General features: G+C 34.2%; 1 protein-coding gene and 1 long non-coding RNA gene across 4 annotated transcripts in view; one reads left to right on the plus strand and one right to left on the minus strand.

The window, feature by feature from the left end:
- Positions 1 to 12,558, plus strand: part of LOC111095715 — a 32,956-nt gene extending 20,398 nt beyond the window's left edge. The window contains exons 3-5 of one of the 3 annotated variants that reach the window (XR_005358298.1): positions 3,372 to 3,482; positions 11,847 to 11,980; positions 12,462 to 12,558. This is a non-coding gene — a long non-coding RNA (uncharacterized LOC111095715). Of the gene's footprint in view, positions 1 to 3,371; positions 3,483 to 4,759; positions 4,994 to 5,531; positions 5,785 to 11,846; positions 11,981 to 12,461 lie in introns of those variants that run through there. The other 2 variants (XR_005358297.1, XR_005358299.1) reach the window with 2 other exon arrangements.
- Positions 12,559 to 16,941: 4,383 nt separating this feature from the next.
- On the minus strand, positions 16,942 to 18,848 carry LOC611908 (phosphorylated adapter RNA export protein-like). Its single transcript, XM_038534841.1, is given in 2 exon segments — positions 16,942 to 18,334; positions 18,337 to 18,848. Coding segments are annotated over 2 exon segments (1,170 nt in total). The 5' UTR covers positions 18,836 to 18,848; the 3' UTR covers positions 16,942 to 17,663.
- Between the last annotated feature and the right edge of the window lie 8,329 nt (positions 18,849 to 27,177).

The following is a 27,177-nucleotide window of genomic DNA, read 5'->3' on the forward strand; positions in this document are numbered from 1 at the left end:
CCAAGCACCATCATAATATCTGTTATTTCAGGTGACACAAGGCTAAAACTATAACTTAAACAAATGTGGAACTTGCAAGTGCAGGACTAAATATTGATCAAAATGTTAATAGCCTATTCAATTCTTTACAACTCTAGACTAAAAAGAGTGAGCTAGTGCCATATTCAAAGGGAAATGCACAAATGATGCCAAAGCATAGTTCTCATCTTTGTACATCTTTGATGGGAGAAGGCAATGTCCTCTCCATTTCCTTTTATGGATTTGACAAAAACATTAATCATAGCTTTTGTTTGTACTATGAGAGCATCATTTTTTAAAGGAACCTCTTGTGTTTCTCACATTCAGATGCTAATCAATTATGTCCTCCTTTGCCTTTGGATAAAAATCAAACAAAACATCCATTAGCAAATTATCTTCATTAGACTCTGGGGAAATGTTGAATAACACTTTTAGAGACTCACAGTGCTCCCAGGGGAGACAGTCGTTAAAGCAGCACTGATGGTGGAATTAATATTAGCAAAAATTTACTCTTACTACTGAAGATTTTAAGGACAAATGGTATTTTCATTTCCTGAGACAGTTTTCTTTTCTCAGATTAGTAATAGACTTTTTCTACGTAAAAAGAAATACTTTTGTAGAACTGAAGAAATCAAGTCTGCCTTACAGCTTATGTCAAAAAATTGGTTTATATTTTGTCAATGTTAATAAGAAAATTACCAAATAGATTTTCTTCTAAAATTATAAACATCTATATGTATAATAAATTAATAAATAATGTAAATATCTGTAACTCTGGATGGACTTCTTTGCAGCACCAGAATCAGGTGTTTATCACAAAGTCTAGAATATGTATTTTTTTTAAGATTTACTGCATTTTTAGAGATTTTTTAAAAGATTTTTTTATTTATCTTAGAGAGAGAGAGAGAGAAAGTAAGCAAGCAAGCAAGCATGGTGGGGAAGTGTAAAGGGAGAGAGAATCTCAAGCAGACTCTGAGCTGAGCACAGAGCCCAATGCAGGGCTTCATCTCATGATCCTGAGATCATGACCTGAGCTGAAACCAAGATACTTAATCGATTGAGCCACCCAGACACCTGTATACTTACTCTATTTTAATAATAATTTACTTCTTCAAGTGCCTTTGGCTTTCAACTGCCCTCACATTTTTCATTTCTATGCATTTCAAAAGATGTTTGGTATTGAAGTGATGTAAGCTTTATTAGAATTAGAGAAGTGTTTTTCAATATAAATAAAGTGACACTCTTACAAGAATTTGTCCAGGCTGGGGCCTTCAGAAACACTAATTGTTCAAAGAGCTACAGATTTCTTATCCTTTAAGGAAAGTCATTCCAAAGCCCTTCTCATCTTAGTTCAGGCTTATAACTAAACAATCACAATCCTACTGTAATAAAGATCTTTAATTCCTGACTGTTCTCTTTCATATCCACCCTATCCCCTCTTTTCTCCACCTCACATCTATTCTATATCCAATGCTTAAGCTGCTTCATTTATGTCACCAGTATCCTCCCAAATTTTCCATGTTCTACCTCCCCCCAACTTACCATAGGATGAAGCTAACATTTAAAACATTTAAAGCTCCTCTAGATTGTGACTTTCCTGACTTCACTACCATTTTCTCCTATTCCTGGTCTACACCAGGGCTGCCAAACTCACGCTATACTTTTCTGATTTCATCCCTTTGCTCCATGTGCCTTTTATCCTGCCTCTTTAATCCCTACCACTCTACATATGTCCATATTTCTAGGAAGAGATGTTGGGCATTTTGAATATCACATTACTGAGAGCTGTATTTTGTTGTTTTCTTTACAGATTAATGCACTTCATTTGGCTGGAAGTAAGTTACTTGCAGAACATCTGACTCCTTTTAAAACTTGTTTTTATGGTTTTTTTGAACAGATCTGTTGTAGTCTTACAGCTAGTTTAGCGTTCCTACAAAATCTTGTGCCCTTTGCCGGATGGCCTGAGTGTTCAAAAAAGACTTCCTCTCTCATTTCTTGGAAAAATCCTCTGAGCTTTGAGTAAACTAAAAGAGTGTTTTAGTTTACAATTCCCCAGTTATTTTTTTCTCACTCTTGTAGAGTTTCATTCAAGGTACATCCATTTTAGTATTCAATCACAGACACACGGCAACCCCTTTGTGGATTTATGATGTTGTTTTCTCTGTTTAGTTCTCTCCTTTCTGGTGCTCTGACCACAAATATCAGCTGCCTCAGGCTTCTCAAACTCCAATCTCTGTCTACTCAACTGAATAATTTGCTTGGTTTCCTTATTCCTATACTCTAGTCCAGAAAGTACTCCCAGAAAGCCAAGGTAATTGTATGTAGGTTCACCTCACTTTTTTCTCTTTCTTCTAATGGCTCATAGTCCCATAGAGCATATTGACCAATGTCTGTAGCAGGTGATTCGCTTTTTCATTTCCCATTATGGAATATCACATCTGGTTCCAGTTATTCCATCATGACTAGAAATGCCATACCTAACTTTAAATAACATCTAGAGTCTCAATTATTTGTTTGGTTTGGGGAGGTGGTATAATTTTCTATTTTTATTTTATTCACTGATAAAAGTGAACTGTCAGAGACTATCATGTTTACCAAAAAACTCACTTTTTCCCTGATATACTTGCAGTAAAACGTGGCCATGTGATTGTCTTCTGTCCAATAGACTATGAATGAAAGTGATGATAGACACTTTGGAACTTGTCCCATTAAATACAACCCAGTAGTCCTTTACCCATTCCCTGTCTATGTTTATTGGATGAATGCAGAATGCTCCAAGGACTTGTAAAATGGGTTCACAAAATGGAAGGCTGACTATGAAGCATATCCACATTGGATGATTAATAATAAATTTACTATATAACTCCCTCATCTTTTGGGGTTGTCTGTTTCAGCAGTTTGTCTACTTTGACTGAATGAGTAACAATAACATTAGAACATATTATTATTTTGTGCCAATGCAATTAAATAAAATTAGAAAATATATTTAAATAGATATACTAGATAAGCGTCATTAATGACAAATATTATTATTATTATTATTATTCTTACTAATCCTACTATATATCTTACTATTTTAGTAAGATAATGATATTTTAAATTAACATCAACATGCTAGATATTTTATAAATACACAAAAATACACTCAGTTTTCTAATTGTACACAGTCAACAAATGTACATAAGTTTTAAGATCTTGAGTTATCCTGTAACATTTTAAATTGCTTTTGAATAGGAAATTTGTTCAGTAAGTGGGAACTATTCAAAATGGGGCTTTTAAGCATGGCATTTATAGGTTCATCAAAATCATCTTATCCTTTGCTGTGCCTAATATAAGATATATTCTGCCTTTAGGTACTTGGGTCTGAATGGGCTCTCAGACTTAATATTTGTACTCAATATGGTCAGAACAGTCATCTAGAAAACAAAGTTGAGAATTCTGTGCTCATAAAGAAACTACTGAAAGTAAGTAAGAATCAACTCTGATGGTCTATGAGCAGAGAGGAATAATTATTTCTTCTTATAACTCCAGGCTTTCTCCTTGAGGCGTATTTTCTATTATTAGCAATTAAGTAGACTTTAGAATGTCACTTGAATTTTCCATCTCAGCACTGCACTTGGATGATTAAGCAGCCAAAAGAGTTAGTAATGATCTAAAGTTGATTTTAATAACAGCTGTGTTTTAGGCAAATCAGGGTCAGGTGGGTGTTAAAGAGGGTGGAAGTTACCTTAACCTGCAGATTAAACAGGTTGTAAAATATGATCTCATACACAAGGTGCAGGCTGCCACTGCACATCATGCTATGCTCCTAAGTCCCATCTGATTCATTACAGTTTCCCCAACAAGTGAACATCTTGAACACACTGCAAAAATCCTGGCTGACAAAATCACCTCCTGTTTGTGCTATGGTAAAAATCATGCATTTACCAGCCAGATTATCAAACTAATTAGTTGTTAGTGATGCTTCCAATGTTGGCACTTTATTTATTAGTGATTCCCTGTATTTAGCTTAAGTAAGAATTTAAGAAACTGTCAGAAAAGTATTTGTTTATGTCTTAGAAAAATCTGTTCATGTTAACCAGCTTGGATAACAAGTTTTAATTTTTCATATCTTAGGGAAAAAATAAACATTTTTCTATTAACTAAAAGAATAGTTTTCCAACATTGGTGCCCCCTGGTAAATATTGGAAAACTGCCATGTCTCTCAAGAGTCACTGAAATGGAAACAGGGGAAGAGAAGGTCACAAACAGTCATTTGGGATAATTTAATAACACTTTATTTCACAGGATGCTTAGAAAGTACATATAATAATAATGATGCACTGGAGATCATGTGTCTTTATATTTAAACAGAACAGTGAAATATGTACATATTTATGTAATATGTAGAGCCTTTTACATGTATGTTATATATACATGTATATTTGTGCATATGCATTATAATAAAATATATAAGACTATTACTATGGATCTCACTTAGAGGGCTCAGCAAAATTATCTAGTCTAAAATGTTCTGCAATTGTCCTAAGTCCACCTGTCTGTCTGTCTGTCTCTCTTTCTCTCAAATTCTGTAGAAACTGAGCACATCAATGGCCTAACAGCTTGAGGGTTATAGTCTTTCCTCCCAGGTGTTGTTAGTCTTATCTACCATAGAATTATATATATGTATATATATATATATATATATATTTCAGATTCAAGAGCTTTCAATTTGATAAGATTTTATTTTTCTTTACTAAAGTTTCAGCAACTTCTTACCATGTGCCATCATTTTTCTAAGTGCTGGAGAAAAAATGGCAAAGAAAAACAGTCAGTCCCTGCTGTCATGGAAGATGCAGGCCAGTAGAAAAATAGATGGGTTCAAAAAATGCATACGAATACTTAAAATTGATAAGTGCTATGAATGGCTGATATTTGATCATGTGAGAGTATAGAATAGTCAAATTTTCCTGAATAAAGTAAGCCAGAAAACACCTTTCCCAGAAATTAATGATTAATGATTGACTTGAAATCTATACAAAATAAGGAATAAGGCAAAAAGTAGATGAGAAGTTTTCCAGAGAACATCCATGTGCAGTTTACTTTACTGAGAGGAAACTGATGTTCTTGACAGGGATTAAAAACTATCTTTACAAATAATAAAGCTTAAGTCTAAATATGGAAAGCAAAAAGTAAGGAAAACCCCAACTCATCTCAAAGTATGCTTTTTTTTTTTTTTTTTTTTTTTAAAGTCAATATGGTCAGTTTTAAAGATGAAGTTAAATTTGGGAGGCAATGTTTCTTCTGGTAGTATGCATTTTATTTGTTTTACATCCATTTGATTTCAACTGTTCTTTTTGATGACAATGATAAAAATGCTAGTTAATAAAGGTAGCAAATCAGGTAAAACTTAGAAAAATTTTCGTTGTTAAACATTGATGCTCCTGTATTAATGCTCAGCGGGATTCTATAGGACTTGTATAGGGGATTGGATTTTAAGCATTTACTTTGCTCACAAGATTGTTTTTGGCAAGTTTCAGGTCATCCATAATCCAAGATGTAATATTGGAAGAGAAATCCACAAGTTGACTTTAAAGTCACTTGGAATAATTAACCTTCAGAAAAGTTTTTGACATTGATCCTATATGATAGTTGCTACCTGCAGAGAAGTCAACAGGGCTTGCCACTAAGAAGCACCTACTCCAACACAGCAAAGTCCAATGATCTGTTCCCATAAATGCTTCACTGGGTTTGTGCTACCTTACATAGCACTTTGAGGTGGCTGAATGAAGGACACTGAATAATAAAATTTACTTTATTCAATGGTTCAATTAATTTATGAATTAATCCAAGAAATGAATGAACTCCTTATTTTAATGTTTAATATTCACATTGAACATTTTTTCACTTCTCAAAGAAGTGAAAAATCCGTAAAAAAATTTCTTTTGCTATTAAGCCATAGATTGTCTGTAGAATCGGAAATACTCTGGACAAAATTTTAATTGGTGACTTTAAGCTGGTGGGCAAGAATTATTTGAGGATTGCTGGCAGCATCTTTCACATCATTTGATGCCCATGGGTTACAATGACAGAAGAATTTCTTGTTCCAAGAGTAGCAAACTAGATTTGTTGCCAAGATCCCAGATGGCCCATACTTTTTTACAGTCAAAACTTTGCTTGGCAAAGAAACTTTTGATCAATTCAAAGATCTTCAATTGCCTTTGCAGTTTCCAAAAGGAGTTTACAAAAATAGGGAGTTTTTAATGTTGTTAGCATGCACACAATAAAGGAAAATCAAATGTTGGTTACACTGGGCAAAATCAGTACTTTCTTTGTTGAATGATGAAAGAAAATGGTGTCATTTCAATTTTACTATGCCCTGTGTCAAGTCTTAGAGAGAATGTCAGCAGACACATAATGGATGTTATAATTTATTAGAGGTTTGTTGCAATTTTCTTCCTCTGCTCTAAGCCACAAACTATATTAATTCATACACATTAGTCCACTAAAGTTCCACCTGCCAGAGGTCCTACTCTGACAAAGCAATAAGCAGTGCAGTGTAATTAAAGTCAAAGCTTTTCTGTTGGGGCAAATCCAGACTTTAGTACATTTCCAGCAATTCCAGACTGAGATGTTATCACTTCAAAAAGGATCCACGTTATCTAAAATATTTCTCAGCACGGAAAAGGTAGACTGCTCCTTCACCTTTTATTACTTTAGGCTCCTGTTATTAGGTGACCTGCTATAGAATAAGCTCCATAACTTCCATTCTTATGTGTTTTTATTAATTATAGTTCTCTAGAGAAACAGATTCTTATAGAATATATATACACACACTCCTTTCCAGATCTGAAGGCCTGAGAACCAAGACTGCTGAGGAAAGAAGACTGATGTCTTAGCTCACACAGTCAGCAGAAAGTGAATTCAACCTTTCTTTACTTTTTTGTTCTATTCAGGGTCTCAACAGATTGGATGATGCCCAACCAGATTGGGAAGGGCAATCTGCTTTACTCAGTCTACCAATTCAAATGCTAATCTCTTTTTGGAAGCACCTTCACAAAATAATATTCAACCAGATATGTGGGCATCCTGTGACCCAGTCAAGTTGACATATAAAATTGACTATCATAGTATTCTTTTACATTCAAAAAGCAAAGTAAAATTAAGTACATGCAAGTAATCATACCTTGCTTCCTGTCAGTTTTTACATTAAGTAAGACCCAAAGCATTAAAAATAAGATATAATCATAATGGCAAAGTGGCTTTCTTTAAATCCCATCAGGGCATGAGAACCCATATCATGTAAATAATGACAATTGTGCATTATATGAGTATGCTTCCATGCTGTTCTCCACATGTTTAATCAGAAGAGAAATCATAATGACATGAGTTCACATAATCATTAGTATTTCATAAAGAAAATACACAAAGTAACAGAAAAGGAAAGAAAGCAGGAAAAAATCACTCCTGCATTAGTACTCCATGAAATCCATTTATGTTGATGCAGTTGAAATGTTAAGATCAAACTCCCATCCTTCCAGAGAAACAGATATCATCAGCTTGAAATTTTAAAAAGTCCCTTAAGATAAATTAATATAATCAATGATATATTCTGAATGTAGTACTTATTTCCCTATGGTATTTATAATTACTTCTCCTCTGGATATTCTGCTAACTTTTTAAGCCTTAATTGGCTAAACATGTTTGTGAAGTGCCTTATTATCAAACTCATTATTATTGTTGTCAAAGATGTGCCAAGCATTGTCCTAATTGCTATGTCAATCTCAATTTATATATACTTTTACATCTATATATACATTCACTGAAAGAAAAGGCAGATACTGTTATCTTCATTTAGAATTCTAAGGCCTCATCACTCAAAAGCCTTAGAGCCTTTCACCCTAACAGAGTTATTCACTTTCATAAGAATGTATATATTATGAATTATGGATAAATTTGTATTTTTTCATTGACATAGTTTCAGAGATTACAAATTTTTGTTTCTAAATAATTTTCTATTTATAGCATCTAATATCTCAAACATAATTTCCTTCTTATACTGACCCCTTTACATAAACTAATCATTGTTTTGTCACTTAATTAGGAAAATATTGAAGTAACCCAGATAATTCAATTTACCAGAAAATTCGCTGAATTTTTTGTTAGCTGGGAGTTTTAGAAGTCAAAGTACTAAAACAGAAAAATAATTTTAATTTTAAAATTTTTGATAAAATTTCCAATAAGTGTAATAGTAAGTTGCAATTTTACATTACAATAGTAAGGTGAATTATTACATCAACCATAGTTACCATCTATGGTTTACTATGTCTAATTACTGTATTCACATATGTTATACATTATGCATATATAATTTGTATATATATGCATATATAAAATTTCATATATTCATTATATATAAATAATATACATAATAAATATACATATAGTATGCATACATTATGTAATATACATATACATATGTATAATAAACATAATATAAAATGTATATATACATAATAACATACATACCTTAATATCTTCTCAACCATCTATGAGGTAGACATCCTTTTTCAATTTATAGATGAGAGAATGAAAGAACTTAGGCTTATAAATGTTATATAATATGTCCAAGATTATAGAAGTAATGAGCAAGTGGGTATTTGAAGCTGGATAAGACTGATTCAAAATTAGATACCTTCCTTACATATCACGCTACACTGTACTTTTGGTCCATGAAAAATATCTCTATTAATTAAAGGCCATATTCCTATCACAAAAAGTTATAGCCTAACAATGCTGTAATAAACATTTTCTTCAAAATTTAAGGATTTGATGGTGTCTCATTCTCAACAAATTTAAAGATTAGTCCCTATCTAACACATAGTTGTTTCTTTTGGATTGTTGTTGTTTGCCTTTGCTTTAAATTCTAAAAGAGAGAAAAAATAATTCTAACAGATTTTCATCTCTTCACTCAATAGGCAATTATTTAGGATTTATTACTTTCTTACCTAGACCCAAATCATTCAATGATGAACATTATGTACAAGTTCCCAGCCTCATAGAATTTATCATCTGAAGACAAACTATAAATATATTACAGTAGTATTTTCTTGTGTTGTGTCTTAATTTCCAAAAATGTGAATGTTGATAAAAAATGAATTTAATATTTCTACAAATTTAACTGTGTTAATCAGAAATTTACTGAGTTTGTCAGAGTCCACCTATTCATCAAAAATAAATTCTTTGGGATCCCTGGGTGACTCAGTGGTTTAGCGCCTGCCTGCTTCTCCCTCTACCTGTGTCTCTGCCTCTCTCTCTCTCTCTCTCTGTGTGTCTCTCGTGAATAAATAAATAAAATCTTAAAAAAAATTCTTAAATACTTTAACAAGTTCATCCTGATATTCTTAGTAATAGAGTTAGCTAGCAAATAAGCCCCTCTCAAAGTTAACATAAGTCATAGGTGACTGATTTTAAATTCCACTCACAATCATCTTTGCTTATATTATTATTCTTAAAAAGAAAAACCATTTATTAGTTTAGGTATCATATGCCTAATATTCTATTTTTTATAAAGTAAAAAGAATAAAATTTCATTTCTATTAGTTAATTATAATTGATGTTTATGTAGAGGGCATGTTTCTGTCTGCAAGTTTACCCCCAAAATACTCAACTACATTCACTAAAATATTCAGTGAAGTTGATGCTTTTTTCCCCCAGATCTTAGCATGAATGATTTGGCAAACAAATGATTACACACCCATGACTATGTAAAATGCTAAGCTGCTCTGTCAAATTCCTGCTAAATTTATAACCTGGAGCGTTCACGTGATTTTCAGAGAAACTCAACTTCAGTGCTGTATCTTAGGCATTAAAAAGAAGGCTTTGTGGCTTATAAAATGATAGGAGGTAAATTCAAAAATACTTCTTTTAAGGTTTATTTCCACTTTCTTTGATTTTTAGTTACTAAAAAACCATAAAGTTACCTGATCAACAACATAAATATATAGTTAACATTATAGTATGTTTAACCCAGGTGTTAAATAATGAACTTAGCATTGACTGATTTGTAGTCAAGCTAACACGGGTCTCCTGACTTAATGTTGTACCTTTTTGAACCAGGGCTCATGTTGAGTTCAAATTTATTTTCAAAATTGTTGACATACTTTATTTGAAAAGCCATGACAGATAATGAAATAATTTCAAGTTATTCTGAAAATATGTTTTATTTGTAGGTCACTTTTGTTTTAGAAGATAAATGTATTACTTTTAATATCTCAAAATTGGATGATAGATAAGGGACAAACAAAATCAACCTTCAAGAACTATTTGCCTGTTAAAAAAAAAAAAGAACTATTTGCCTTTTTGCTATGTTGATAATAGACATTTCCAACTGCCTTTCTACTCATTCCAAGCATAGTTTCAGAATACAAGGCAGGATAGTACTGGAGGCTATACCAGTTCATCTTGCTGACATAACAGCTGAAACTTCTTTGAACATTTTTAAATAGATGATAGTTCTGAAACATCCTGCATGTTTGTCTTCTTTAATAGAGTCAACCTTTAGCAGGCAAATTTATGGGGAAGCCACAATTTATATTGGTCTTGCATCTTGTAGGTTTTCTCCAGCAAAACCTAGAATCAGGGTCCTAAATTTGGAGATGGTATTAGAAATCTTAAATCTTCATCTCTATGAAGAATCATGTCCTTTGATTTATGTGAGATTCAGTCAAACCACAAAAATGTGTTCTCCTTTTCAACACAAAACAACTCATATTTGTAGATCCATACTTTCTCTCCCTTTAGCATTTGCTTCTCTAAATTGAATGCATTCAGGTTCTTTGAGGTTCCTCATAGAATGTTCATTCTAGAGTTTTCATTCTTTTGGATGCTCTAATCTGAACACATTTGAAACTATTACTATCCTTTTAATTCGAGAGCTCCAAATATCCTGTACATCACTTTCTCAGGAACTATTTAGTAGGCTGTTAGTTAGAAAAAAAGTGAAACTATTATTACACTCAGGGAATTTTTGTCTTCAGCTACTCAAAATATATTTCCAATCACTTCCCACTTCACAAAGAGTCCCATTAAAAATATATATTTTTTTCTGCAAAGCCCCATGTAAATATGCATTTTGTCTGCTCATTTCTTTCCTCTTCCTTCTCTCTCCCCTTTTTTTTTCTCTCTTCTGTCTTTCTCTTCTCTCTCTCCTCTCTTTTTTCTCTCATTTTCTTTTTGCTACTCTTAGAGCTTGCATCCCGGTTTAATGTTTTTGTTTGTTTTTGTTTTTAAATGATGCATACCCTTCTCATAGCTACCCATAATTTCTGACCCTTCTGAGCTGGTGAATATCCTGAAGTTAACTTTCTCCCTCTGTGTCCTTTAGGGAACTCAACTATTTCCACAGGGCCAAGTGTTTATATATATATATATATATATATTTTCCCCAATCACTCTTTTTTCAAGAATGAATGATTAACCTCAATCACTCATTCTTGAAAAACATATATTTTTCCCCAATCACTCTTTTTTCAAGAATGAATGATTAACCTCAATCACTCATTCTTGAAAAACAAGCCCTTCTCCTTGGCATTTCTGTATGACCAAACTCACTCCATGTAATCAGAGGAAACTAGGCAGAGAATCCTGTATTATTCTGAGGTATTCACAAAAAGTTTAATGTTAAATCAATTTCCCATTGTGCAGGCAAGTCAGAACAGTTTTGAATGTTTTCCCGTTCTACATGCCCCCTTAATATTTTATAGATACCCAGATATCTAAAATAGCTCTTGGTGTGTGTGTGTGTGTGTGTGTGTGTGTGTGTAACAGATTTTTTTTTTCGTTAGTAGAACTAAGTGGTTTCCAAACAGCAGACTGTGACCCACAAGTGGTGATTACAGCAACTTAATGGATCCTAAACAAATTTTAAATGAAGTAGAAAAGAAATGAAAGAAAATATGTGAGTACAGAATACATACTGCAGGTAAGTACAGATGTATATGTAAGTATGTCTGTGTTGTGATATCAAATGGATTTTAATAGTGTATCACAATGAGAAAAATATTTGAAAGCCACTGATTTTGGTAATTTCTTTGGAACATCCTTACTAATTTTGTTTGTCTCATTTCTATGTTTTTTTGTAGTTCTTTAGGGACCTATATTATCCTCTGTAGTTTCAAAGTTAGACAATTTGGAAATTAAAGAGCAAGATGCTGAAATGATCAGCAAACATCTGGAGACATTCTGTCTAGAATATTCTAAAGTATATGCAATTCCAGAAAATATGGATTCCATAGTCCTCTATTTTCTGATACAAATCTTTTATAAATTTGTTTCACAATGTACTCCTATGAGATAATTATAAGATATCACATTGCTCATTTCTGTATAGAATTGACTTCATAAGAACAATACATTCATCCAAGTTCCCAACTGTTCTACCTTTCTCTCTTCAAACTAACTAGGACCTACCAGAGACCACTACTCTAAGGAGGGACCTATGAAGTAATGGTTTCACTTAAGAATAGCCTTGTATGGTGGCAGATGGTAGCTACACTTATGGTGAGCACAGCATAACATATAAACTTGCAAATCACTATGTTGTATACCTGAAACTAATATAACATTGTGTGTCAACTATACTCAAACAAACAAACAAATGAATGTGTTGCCCTGAGCTGTCTTTACATACTCAGAGGAAGCTCAACACTTCTCCTTCCACGGACACTCCTTCCACGGACAACACTCTAAGAATCTCCATACTCTGGAATGGTTCTTACCTCCTATCCAGAGAGAGGACGAGGTTTTCTTTCACTAATGTCTGAGGCTTGTCTTCTAGATTTTCATTTTTCTGCTGCAGAAATGACCTCTTCTCAAGATATTTGACAATGAAAAACTTCATTGCTTTTAAAAAAACCTCATTCCTGTCAATAGCCATACACAGAATTTTCTGACATTAGCACTTCTATTGGGCTTATTATTTAATCAGACTTAAATAATATTACGTATGGGACATAAAGAGTATAATTTAGGGAGACCAAAACAAGCTAATTTCAGTTTTTAAGCTTGCAAACATTTGAGGGTTTCTTAATCACTGTAGTTCACCCAATGACAGTCCACTAATATAGAATTCATGAGTTCTCTTGAGTAGTTAGCCTGATGTTTTCCTTCTATCAACTGACGAAAATAGGATTTGAGTCCTTTCTCTTTTCTTCTTAATAAATTTGGTCAGGAGTTTATCAATTTTATTAATTATTTCAAAGAACCAGCTCCTGGCTTCATTGATCTGTTCTGCTGTTTTTTGTTTGTTTGTTTGTTTGTTTCTATATCATTTATTTTTGCTCTAATCTTTATTATTTCCCTTCTTCTTTTGGTTCTATGCTTCATTTGTTGTTATTTTTCCAGCCCCTTTAGATGAAAGGTTAGGTTGCATATTTCAGGTTTTTCTTGCTTCTTGAGATACGCAACACATTTCTAACATTAGAGAAGAAAAGAAAAAGGACTCAAATAAATGAAATAATGAATGAGAAAGGAGAAATCATAACTAACACCGTAGAAATAGAAATGCTTATAAGAGAATATTATGAAAAATTATATGCTGACAAACTGCGCAATCTATAAAAAATGGATAAACTACTAGAAACATATAAAATACCAAACTGAAGCAGGGAAAAAAATAGAAAACTTGAACAGACTGATAGCAGATAAATTGAATCAGTAATCAAAAATCTCCCAACGAAAACAGTTCAGGGACAGATGGCTTCCCAGGGGAATTCTACCAAACATTTAAAGAATAGTTAATACCTATTCTTCTCAAATTATTCCAAAAAATAGAAACATAAGGAAAACTTCCAAACTCATTCTACAAGGCCAACATTACCTTGTTTCCAAAACCAAGCAAACACCCTACTAAAAAGAACTACAAGTCAATATCCTTGATGAACATGGATGCAAAAATTCTCAACAAAATACTAGCAAATAAAATCTAGCAGTATATTAAAAGAATAATTCACCATGACCAAGTGGGATTTATTCCTGGGTTGCAAAGGTGGTTCAATATTTGCAAATCAATCAACATGATATGCCATATTAATAAAAAGATAAGAACCATATGATCCTCTCAATAGATGCAGAAGAAGCATTTGACAAAGTATAGTATCTATTCTTGACAAAGAAGGTAGGAACAGAGGGAACATACCTCAATATCATAAAGGACATACACAGAAAACTCCACAGACTACAACATCTTTAATGTGGAAAAACAGAACTTTTCTTCTATGGTCAGGACCAGAAGGCACCCACTGTTATTTAATGTAGTACTGGAAGTCCTAGACTCAGTAATCAGAAACAAGAAGAAATAAAAGGTATCCAAATTGACAAGGAAGAAGTCAAACTTTTACCCTTTATTGATAGTAGCATAACACCCTATGTAAAAACCCCAAAGATTCCACACACACACATGCAAAAATTTCTAAAATTGATACACAAATTCAGTGAAGTTACAGGATACAAAAATCAACATACAGAAATCTGTTGCATTTCTATACACCAATAATGAAGCAGCAGAAAGAGAAATCAAGGAATTAATCCTATTTACAATTACCAAAACCATAAGATACCGAGGAATAAACTTAACCAAAGAGGCAAAAGATTGTATGTTGAAAAATAGACTTATGAAAGAAGTTGAAGAAGACGCAAAGAAATGGAAAAACATTCCATGCTCCATGGCCTGGTTGGGTAAGTGTCCGACTGTTTTTTGTTTTTTTTTTAAGATTTTATTTATTTATTCATGAGAGACACACAGAGAGAAAGAGACACAGAGAGAGGGAGAAGCAGGCTCCCCAAAGGGAGCCTGATGCAGGACTTGATCCCCAAAGTGTCTGACTCTTGGTTTCAGTTCAGGTCATTATCTCAGGGTCATGAGATTGAACCTCATGTCAGGACCTGCACTCAGTAGGGAGTCTGTTTGAAATTCTCTCTCTCCCTCTTCCTCTGCCCTCCACCCCTCACTGTCTCTCTAAAATAAATAAGTCTTTTTAAAAAACTAAACAACAACAACAAAAACATTCCATGCTCATGGATTGGAAGAACAACTGTTGCTAAAATGTCTATACTACCCACAGCAATCTATGCATTTATTGTAATCCCTATGGGAATATCACTAGCATTTTTCGCAGATCTAGAACAAATAATCCTAAAATTTGCATGGAATCACAAAAGACTCCAAATAGTAAAGTGCTTTTGAAAAGGAAAAGGGAAGCTGGAAGCATGCATCACAATTCTGGACTTTGAGTTATATTACAAAGCTGCAGTCATCAACAAGTAAGATACTGGCACAAAAACAGACACATATATCAATGGAACAGAATAGAAACCCCAGAAATGGACATACAACTGTATGGTCAGCTAATCTTTCAATAAAGCAGGAAAGAATATCCAATGGAAAAGAAGTCTTTTCAACAAAGGTGTTGGGAACACTATATAGCAACATTTAGAAGAATGAAACTGGACCACTTTCTTACACCATACACAAAAATAAATTCAAAATGGATGAAAAAGCGAAATGTGAGATAGGAAATAATCAAAATTCTAGAGAACACAGACAGCAACCTCTGGCATCTGCCAAAGCAATTTCTTACTAGACATGTCTCCTTAGGCAAGGGGAGACAAAGACAAAAATGGATTATTGGGACTTCATCAAGATAAAAATCTTCTGAACAGTGAAACAAACAATAAACAAAACTAAAAGATGCATCTGATAAGAGGCTAGTATCCAAAATGTATAAAGAATTTCTCAAACTCAACATCCAAAGAAACAAATAATTCAGTTAGAAAATGGGTAGAAGGGAAATGCAAATCAAAACTACAATGAGACATGTGTTCACACCACTTAGAATGTCTAAAATCATCAACTCAGGAAACAACAGATGTTGGTAAGGGTGTGCAGAAAGGGGAACCCTCCTACACTGTTGATGGGGTGCAAACTAGTGTAGTCACTATGGAAAAGGGTAAGGAGTTTCCTCAAAAAGTTAAAAATAGAACTACCCTATGACCTACCAATTGTACTACTAGGATTTACCCACAGTATACAAAAAATACTAATTTGGAGGGATATATGCACCCCAATGTTTAGAGCAGGATTATCGGGGCACTTGGGTGGTTGAGTGTCTGCCTTTGACTTGGGTTGTAATTCCAAGGCCCTGGGATCAAGTCCCACATCGGGCTCCCCGCAGGGAGCCTGCTTCTCCTTCTGCCTGTGTCTCTGCCTCTCTCTCTTTGTCTCTCATGAATAAAAAAAATCTTAAAAAAAGAACAGAATTATCAAAAATAGCTAAATTATCAAGAGAGCCCAGATATCCATTGAGAAGTGAATGGATAAAGAAGATGTGGAATACATATACAAGAATACTACTCTGTCATAAAAAGAATGAAATCTCACCATTTACAACAACATGGATGCAATTAGAGACTGTTATGCTAAGCAAAATCAGTCAGAGAAAGACAAATACCATATGATCTCATTCATATGTGGAATTTAAGAAACAAAACATATAAGTATATAGGGGAAAAGAGAGAGACAGAGGCAAACCATAATACAGACTCTTAACTATAGAGTTAAACTGAGTAAGGATGGCATTTGTGATGAGCACTGGGTGTTGTATGAAAGTGATGAGTCACTAAATTCTACACCTGAAACTAATATTAACATACACAGCATGTTAACTAACTGGAATTTAAATAAAACTTACTTGAAAGAAAGAAAAGAAATGTATTGCAAGAGAAAGGTAGTCTGATAAAACTTTTTTCTTAGCCTATTTTATTTCCATCACATAAAATTTGTATTTAGTTGTTCAGGCACATTTATAGGGATTGGCTACTTGACAACATCTTTAAATGATACTGAAGAATATCAAACTTTTAATTTTAAATATTTTTTTTTTTTTGGCAGATGTAACATTTTTAATACCCAACTTCCTTAACATAAGGTAAAACAAACAGTCTTAGGCAGGCAACCACTGTCAAGTTTTTAAACATCCATGGTAATTGCACAGGTATGGATCACATTCAACATTTAGTATATGATCGAATAATCAAAAAGAAGTAACAAACAAAGTTAAGAGCCAAAACTTCTTTGAAAAGCTTCCAATGTTAATTTACTTCTGGATAAGTGGTAAGAGCCATCAGTATAAAACTATTTTAATTTTTAGTCTCTGTCCTTAAAACTGCCTAAAAGTTCTTATTAGAACACAGAAAAACTAAATTTGAGCACATCTGTAATCTTAACAACTTATGTGTCTTATTAGGATCTTTTAATGGAATGTTTTGAAACCAATCATAATTCACTTGCGAGGATTAATCAGAAAAAGAGAATAAATTTTTGAATGGCATGTCATAATGACCTAGACAGAAATAATTATCAACTAGTAATAACTAACACATGCACAGACTGAGAAATGAAATTCTCTGCTATATTATAAAGTATTTTGTAAGACATGAGAAATATTTCTATCAATAACATTCATCGCCCCACAAATTCAACTTTAAACAAGACAACAGTTCTTTCTCTCCAGATTTTTATGTTTATCAGTGCAAAGTAAAACAAAGCAATCTCAGTAGAAATGGCTTATTACAAGGTAATTCTAGAAAGGCTTATTCCTCCAAATATACTAAAAGATGTCCAAATCATTAGAATGATCAACTTCAATGGCTTCTTCTGGGTCCAATTTTGTCTCCCCGTGGCCTTCCTGCGGCTCGTCCAGAGAGGCCAGGGCCTCATTCGTATCACTCGCGAAAGTTTCTCGTGATGTATCATCATCTTCTTGAAAATTTAGATTTTTAATAGCTTGTTTCATCTTTTTTCCCAACACTTGTGTTCTCCGCTTTCTAGCAGCCTTTTTATTTTCATACTCCTTTTGATTTTCAATGTAGAAAATGTCCTTAATTTGTTCCTCGCTAATACTAGGAGTATTTTTCAGGAGATTCAGGAAAACTCCACCTGGTGTTCTTCTTCGACTACCATTCATTATAAAAAGGCCACCATTTTGTTCAACTTCAGCAGTTTCCATCAGAAGTTCAATCGCCTTTTTGTTCCCAATTATCCTCACTACTCGTGCTATCAGATCTTTCTTTGGTTCCTGCAACCTGAAAGAAATTTCATCAGCCACTTTCTCTTGCGCATCATCCTCTGTGATCTCATAGCGGCCTTTATAGTTCATTTCTAGTCTGTCCCCTAGTCTGTCTTTGACAGGTCGTTTCCGTTTGAGATGACCTTGCCCATTTTCCTCTTCCTTTGATCCCATTTTTTTGCCACCATGCATATATTCATCCAGCTCTTTGTATGTTCTTGAGATTCCCTCTTAAGTTTCTTAGCAAGCAAATAATTGTAAGTCTCAGATTGTCTGCTTTTGTCAATAGTACCCTCCATTCCCAAGATACCAAGTTCAGTAGCCACTGCATCTTGATTCTGTTCTTGTAGCACAGCACCCCATATATTGTTAACTTTCTTTCCTCCAGGAACAAGAGGTTTCTGGCTGCTCTGGCCAAACTGAAAAGGCTCTGGCTTTGGAGGAGGGTTAAAACATTTCTGTCGCTTGCGCTTCCAAAGGGAGCTATCATCATCTGAATCAGAAAAACTCTCTTCACTTGAATCCACGCTTTTAACAGTTCGATAATGGGATACCGGTACACATGGTGTTGCAGTACCCTGGAAGGGTCTCACGGTGCTGTCCCCACCTAGTGTTTTCGGCACCTGCAGCGGCCGGTCGCTCGGTGCGACCGTCGTGTCGGAGTCCGAGTCGGAAAGCTGCCCATCTTCCATGTCGCCGGCGTCCTGCACCATCTTCCCGCGGCGTGGCGCCAATTTTAAATATTTTTAAACGGTAAAAATGGCCAGGGAATACATCTAAAATGAATTACCTAGGATTTTGGTCTTGATTTTTCACAACCCAGTAAATCAATGAAATAGCTGTTAAGATTTACAAAGAAGTTATGGATCTAATCAACTACAAATTATCTGTGTTGTAAAGAATCAAAGAAATAACATGGGTTAATGGAACCCCCAGGAAATCCAAAAGCCACATTTTAGCCAACAAATTCATGTCAACTGCTAAGAGGTAGCCAGGATGATTGATTCAATATTGATTTCCTTTTCCTTACTCTAAAAATGGTATAGATGTTCGAGAATATATAGAAGGAAAAAATCCAAAAAGACCTTTCATGACAATATGCATGTATATATACACACATGCACTTGATACACACATTTTTGTGGGAGTAGGTTCTTGTACTTTAAATTGGCTATCGTATATAAATAAGTACACTCTCAGCATGAAAGTTTGGCAATGGTATTAAAATTTTAGCATGTTTCACACTTTCTTTCAACCAGTAAATCTATATCTAGAATATATGTTAAAGAAATCATCATGGTGTGGGTGAAAATCTAGCAACAACAACAACAAAATTACAGCATCTGTACCTTCCATGAACACAGAACATATATCAGTTTTGTTTATCATTGTAGTTCCAAAACCTTATAGGGTAACTGAAAAACATTCAGCTGACAGTTCAACATAGATTTTATGTTACATATATATACATATATATGAACAGAAAAATGACATCAAAAGAATCAGATTTATTCAGAATCAATGGTATTAAATATTGAAGATATTAGAGAATAAAAGAGCCAAAATAAAAATCATGGATAAAATGTAGCAGAAACTTTTTCAAACAAAAATGGCACATTGCAACATATGTCTAATAGAATTTCTAAAAAGAGACAACAGATTATAAGCTAAAGTCAATATTTAAGAGGATAATAATTATAATTACCCAAAATTGATGGAAAACAAGAGAGGAGAATTATTAAGAACCAATCCACACAAAGACACAATGTAGTGAAACTTCAGAACCACAAAAGCAAATAATATAATTGTTGAAGAATCAGAAAGAGAAAAGAATGAATAATTTCTTCAGTGTTAAAAAATGGAAAGAAAATACATATATAAAAAAGGTGACATACAATTTTACATATAATACATTTGAAAATTTACACAACAAATACCAAAACTAAAGAAGGAAAAAAAATGAATAAACTAACCATTGAACAATGTGAATCCATAGCTGAAAATCAACCCATGATATCAATAATACCAGATCTAACTAGATTTACAGAAAATTCTTCCAAATTTCAAAAGAAAGAATAATTTGTATCTCAAACTAAATATTAGGGAGAATAGGAAAATGGAAAATATTTCCAAATCGTTTTATGAGGCAGGAATAAAACCGATGCCAAAGTAAGGCAAGAATGGTATGAAGAATAAAGTTATATTCATTCTTATCTGTAACATCAACACATAATTCCTAGAGTAAAAAAAAATTTAATTATATGATTATCTCAGTAGATGCAGAAAACAATCATTTTATAAAATTCAAACCAGTCATCATAACCATTCTTTTAAAACTAAGAACTGAGGACATTTTTAATCTGATCAAGGGTTCATCAGATACTTCTTGCCCTCATACCCTTCAGCCTCCTTTAACTTTGTCAACTACTGAACTATCTAGGTTTTTGAAGATCTAACTTGATAACAACTCTTCTCATCTTCAATTAATATTTCTTATCTTCTGTCCCGAGTTTCTCTGATGTCACGGGTTAAACATTTATGAGAACCTACCTAGCCCTAACATATCTGAATTTGGGGATTGCTGAATCATAGGGTGATTCTATCTTTAATTTTCTGAGGAATCACCATAGTGTTTTTCACAGTGGCTGCATAAATTTACATTCCTACCAGCAGTGCACAAGGGTTCCCTTTGCTCCTCATCCTCACCAGCATTTGTTGTCTATTGCCATTTGGACACCAGCCATTCTAAGAGCTATAAAGTGTCATCTCATTGTGGTTTTGATTTGCATTTCCCTGATGATTAGTGATGTTGAGCAACTTTTCATATACCTTTTGGTCACTTGTGTGCCTTCTTTGGAATAATGTCTATTCATTTCCTTTGCCATTTTTAAACTAGATTATTTTGGAGGGTTTTTTTTGTTGTTGTTGTTGTTGTTTTTTACTATTGAGTTGTAGGAGTAATTCATATACGTTAGATATTAACACCTTATCAGATATATAGCTTGTGAATATATAGCTTTATCCCACTGTGTATGTTGCCTTTTCAATATATTGTTTGCTTTGGGGTGCAGAAACTCTATGTTTATGTTGTCCCACTTATTTTACCTTTTGTTACCTATGCTTTGTGTGGCTTATCCAAGAAATCATTGATGAGACCAATGTCAAAGATCCTTTTCCTTACATATTTTTTTCTAGTTTTATGGTTTTAGGTCTTATATTTGAGCCATTTATCCATTCTAATTTAATTTTTGTGAGTGGCATAAGGGTCCAGTTTTATTGGTTCACATGTGGATAACCAGTTCTCCCCATTGTGTGTTCTTAGCAATACTATCAAAAACTAGTTGTGTGGGTTTATGTCTGAACTTTCTATTTTGTTCCATTGGTGCATGTCTTTATTTTTTTAAATGTCAATGCTATACTGTTTTGATTACTATAGCTTTGTAATATACCTTAAAATCCAGAAGTGTGATGCCTCCAGTTTTGTTCTTTCTCAGGACCGCTTTGGCTATTTAGGGTCCTTTGTAGTTCCATACAAATGTTGGAATAATTTTCTTTCTATTCCCATGAAAAATGACATTGGGATTTTCATAGGTATTGCACTGAATCTACAGATTAATTTGAGTACTATGGATATTTTCACAAAATAAACTCCAATCGAGGAACACAGGATATCTTTCACTTATTTTGTATTCTTCAATCTCTTTCATCAGTGTCTTATAGTTTTCATTGTACAGGTCTTTCAAGCCCTTGGTTAAATTTATACCTAAGCATTTTATTGTTTTTGATAGTGTAAATGACTTAAATACTGTTTTCAATATTGTAAATACTGCTTTCTTACTTTCTTTTTCAGATAGTTTCTTATTACTGTATAAAAATGCAACTAAGTTCTGTATACTGAAACTTTACTGAGTTCCTTTATTAGTTGTTAGCTTATTCATTATTTACTAATCCATATTTATAACTTTTTTTTAGTGGAGTTTTAGTTTTCTGTATATAAGATCAATGACAATTTTATTGGGTAATGTATTCTTATTTGGATTTTTTTTCTTTGAGCACTCTGAATATATATCATTACATTGTCTTGTGGCCTGCAAGGCTTCTGCTGAGAAATTAGCTTATGGCCTTATTGGGATTCTCTTATATGTGATGAGTCCTTTTTCTCTCTTGTTTTTTTGTTTTTTTTTTTTTCAAAATTCTTCCCTTGTCTTTGATTTTTGAGAGCTTGATTATAATGTATCTTTGTGAAGATCTCTTTGGCTTATATAGCAACAGCTCCAACTCTGGGAATTAAAAGCAATGGGGCAACCTCAGGCAACTCCATCATCTGGGATCAGCATTGATACACATTGTAGAAGACACTGGTCTTCTGCAAATCTCTATTTAGGTGGGATATGTTGGGATATTGGGATTCTCCTACTCTTTCTTCTGTATGGTAAAATTTGTCTGGGAGATCCTTGTGCTGAGATGCTCTGAACTGGGAGATGGTGTGAACAGGTGAAATGCTTCTGGTACTTTTCTATGAGGTCATCCTCAGTCTTTGAGCTCTTCAGGATTTTTTGTTGCTTCTTCTTTATAGACCAAAGTTTTCTATGAGCTATTTTTCTTAATTTGTAGTTTTTTATTTATTGTATTTGTTGCTTTTGCAGAAAAGTTGAACAAAAGGACTTCCTAAACTGCTGTTTTTATTACCTCCTAATCCTCCATTTACTTTGAGAAATTTTTGAAAATTAGAAATAAGATTGTGTATAAATAGGTAAAAAAGTGAATCAAAATTTGTAGAAGAATTTCAAAGCCCAAAGCCAAATTCTATAAAAAGGAGGAAACCATAATGCATCCAACTCAGTGATCATTTAAGTAACACCTTCAGAATAGTCAGGTTTAACAAGCAATTTCCCCTACTAGGATAAACACAAAGAAGCATTTTTCATTACCCACAGGCTAAAGTAGTGGGTTGAAAACTGTGTCTGCATCCGTTTGGTTGTACTCTATGCCTTTTGACCCAGAGGAATGATGCAGAACCACAATACCTATGATTAAAACCATCAGAGCACACCTCCCAATAATACATTCTGTTCTCAATCACCAGAGATGGGCTTTGGGAACAGAAACTAAAACCAGATGCAGGAGAAGTGGAATCTCAAATAAAAAGGTGACAATATCAGCAGAAATAAAAATTAATTTTCAGGGGAGAAAATAAAAATAGGAACAGGAGATATCTGATTCACAAAAGAACAAGGAAGGTTTGAAAAAAGTGTTGCTAGAGCAAAACAACAACAGAAAATTTGAGAAGACATGTAGTTTCAATGAAATAAGAGGATACTGAAGCAGTAAAATAAAAGTGAATATTATTTGTATTATGTCATTAGTTGCTTATTTATTACTTGTTACTTTAAAATGCAGTTAGATATAGTAACATTAAAATATGTTAATTAAAGTAAAAACTCAATAGATAGACTACAGCCCATTGGTTATAAAGAGAATTCGTGATCTTGAAGACTGAGTCCAGGAAATCTTTCAGGGAAAAAGAAAATCATCAAATAAATAGGAATCTGAAAAGTAACAGAAACTTAAGAATGCTTGAGTCTAAAAGTTTCAACATCATCTGGTATACCAGAAGGAAAGGCCAAGAATAAAGAGGAGGATAAGATTATTGGTTGCTTTCTCCATTTCAACTCCAAAGAGACTATAGCAGCTAAACAAAACAAAATGACAACAGGAAGAAAGAGGAAAGAAAGAAGGAAGGAAGGAAGGAAGGAAGGAAGGAAGGAAGGAAGGAAGGAAGGAAGGAAGGAAGGAAGGAAGGAAGAAGGAAGAAAGAAAAAGAGAAAGAAAACAAAAGAAAAAAAGAAAAGAAAGAAAAGAAAAGAAAAGAAAAAAGAAAGAAAGAAAGAAAGAAAGAAAACAAACCTAAACCAAAAATGAAAAAAAAAAAAAAAAACAACATTGAGTGCCTTTCTGCTTCTGGATGCCGCCGAGTAAGCATCCTTAAAGTCTCCCCTCCCACTGCCATCATGTCTAAGTCAGAGTCTCCCAAAGAGCCTGAGCAGTTGTAGAAGCTCTTCATTGGAGGTTTGAGCTTTGAAACAACTGATGAGAGTCTGAGGAGCCATTTTGAGCAATGGGGAACACTTACAGACTACGTGGTAATGAGAGATCCAAACACCAAGTGCTCCAGGCTTTGGAGCAATGGGGGAGGTGGATGCAGCCATGAATTCAAGGCCACACAAGGTGGATGGAAGAGTTGTGGAACCAAAGACGGCTGTCTCAAGAGAAGATTCTCAAACACCTGGTGCCCAATTAACTGTGAAAAAGATTTTTGTTTGTGGCATTAAGGAAGACACTGAAGAATATCATCTAAGAAATTATTTTGAACAGTATGGGAAAATTGAAGTGATCAAGATCATAACTGGCCGAGGCAGTAGCAAAAAGAGAGTTTTTTTTTTTTTTTAATAAAAAGAGGTTTTGCTTTTGTGACATTTGATGACCATGACTCTGTAGACAAGATTGTCATTCAAAAATACCATACTGCAAATGGCCACAACTGTGAAGTAAGGAAAGCCCTATCGAAGCAAGAGATGGCTAGTACTTCGTCCAACCAAAGAGGCTGAAGTGGTTCTGGAAACTTTGGTGGTGGTCATGGAGGTGGTTTTGGTGGGAATGACAACTTTGGTCATGGAGGGAACTTCAGTGGTTGAGGTGGCTTCGGTGGCAGTTGAGGTGATGGTGGATATGGCGGCAGTGGAGATGGCTATAACGGATTTGGTAATGATGGAAGCAACTTTGGAGGTCGCGGAAGTTATAACGATTTTGGCAATTACAATAATCAATCCTCAAATTTTGGACCCATGAAAGGAGGACATTTTGGAGGCAGAAGCTCTGGCCCCTATGGCGGTGGAGATCAATACTTTGCCAAACCAGGAAACCAAGGAGGCTATGGTGGTTCCAGCAGCAGCAGCTATGGCAGTGGCAGAAGGTTTTAGTTACTGCCAGGAAACAAAGCTTAGCAGGAGAGGAGAGCCAGATAAGTGATAGGGAAGCTACAGGTTACAACAGATTTGTGAACTCAGCCAAGCACAGTGATGGCAGGCCTACCTGCTATAAAGAAGACATGTTTTAGACAATACTCATGTGTATGGGCAAAAAACTTGAGGACTATATTTGTGACTAATTGTATAACAGGTTATTTTAGTTTCTGTTCTGTGGAAAGTGTAAAGCATTCCAACAAAGGGTTTTAATGTAGATTTTTTTTTTTTTGCACCCATGCTGTTGATTGCTAAATGTAAAAGTCTGATCATGATGCTGAATAAATGTGTCTTTAAAAAAAGAAAGAAAGAAAGAAAAAACATTGAGCTATGGATCTACAGAGCTTAAGAAAAGAATGAAAATCATGGAGGAAGTTGTGCTCCAATAGAAAAGGACCATCAATTGGAACACAGGAAATCAGAGAATCAACTGTTGAGTGAGGCCTTTCTTTTAATTTTTTAAATTATGTAAAGATACACAAAGCTAGAAAAAAGTTTATAAGCCGCTTTGTTTTTCAAATTTTAACTATTTTGTTTCATAAACTGTCCACATACAGTTTTAGAATTTTTTCTAGAAAAGAAAAATCCTTTCTTTTTATTCTTATACTATAGTATAAATCTTGAATTGATAAACATTTTCTTTCATTACAGTGCCATTACCACACATAACAAAATAATTATAGTTCTTTTGGTATCATTAAATAGCCAGTCCATATTCAAATTACTATACTGTCACAAAACTTTGAATCACTTTTTAAAAATCAGGTTCTAAACAATTTCAACATTGCATTTGAATGTCATATCGCAAAATTTAATTTTTGTTTTGAGGTCGTTATAAATTCATAGCCAATTATACAAAATAATACAGAGAGAAGTGGGTGAGTCAAAAGGGCAACATGGGTGATCTTTATGGTGATGAAAATGTTCTGTATCGGGATCCCTGGGTGGCGCAGCGGTTTGGCGCCTGCCTTTAGCCCAGGGTGCGATCCTGGAGACCCGGGATCGAATCTCACGTCGGGCTCCCAGTGCATGGAGCCTGCTTCTCCCTCTGCCTGTGTCTCTGCCTCTCTCTCTCTGTGACTATCATAAAAAAAAAAAAATGTTCTGTATCTTGATTGTATCTAATGTCAGAATTCTGGTTGTGATACTACAGATTTGCAAAATGTTCCCAGTTGTGGAAACTTTATTATTTGGCGTAACTGAAAGTGCTCTCTATTATTTTTTCAAGATTGCTTTAGCTATTTTAATTCATTTACACACAGGGAACTTGACTTTGACATTCCTGAGCTATTGAAAAAATGCCAGGATCTAACTTTTTTTAGACCTATTACATGGAAAAAATATTCCAATTAACACAGGAAAAATAACCCAACTAACAAAGATTTCTGTAATTCACAGAAAGTACAAAGTCTAAATGAACATGAGTTCATATGGCTGAAGATTTTATTCCTCATTCCAAAGAACAATCTCCCCCACCTCCCTGCCACAGTGGAAGGAACCTATAGCAGACCCCTCAAGGAGTTTGTTGAAGCCTGTTTGAATAAGGAGCCAAGCTTTAGATCCACTGCTAAGGAGTTACTGAAGCACAAGTTTATAATACCTAATGCAAAGAAAGCATCCTATTTGACTGAGCTCATCAACAGGTACAATAGATGGAAGGTTGAGCAGATCCACGAAGACCCTGGCTCTGAAGACTCAGACACAGAAACAGATGCAGACAGCCAAGCATCCAGAGGCAGCAACTCTGGGGACTGGATTTTCACTATCCAAGAGAAAGATCCAAAGAGTCCTGAGAATGGAGCTCTTCAGTTAAGACTTATAAAATAATAGGATGAAAGGCATTCCAAATAGTCCTTTCTCTCAGTGTTTATCTACAATTATTTCTCCTTTGTTTGCAGAGCTGAAGGAGAAGACCCAGGCATATGGAGATAACTTGGGGTCCATAGAAGAACTGTGAGGGGCCATCTATCTGGCAGAAGAGGCCTGCCCCAGGATCTCAGACATCATGGTGACCCAGCTGATGCAGTGGCTGC

The sequence above is a fragment of the Canis lupus genome, chromosome 4 (genome assembly GCF_011100685.1).
Source record: "Canis lupus familiaris isolate Mischka breed German Shepherd chromosome 4, alternate assembly UU_Cfam_GSD_1.0, whole genome shotgun sequence".
Lineage (NCBI taxonomy): Eukaryota > Metazoa > Chordata > Mammalia > Carnivora > Canidae > Canis > Canis lupus.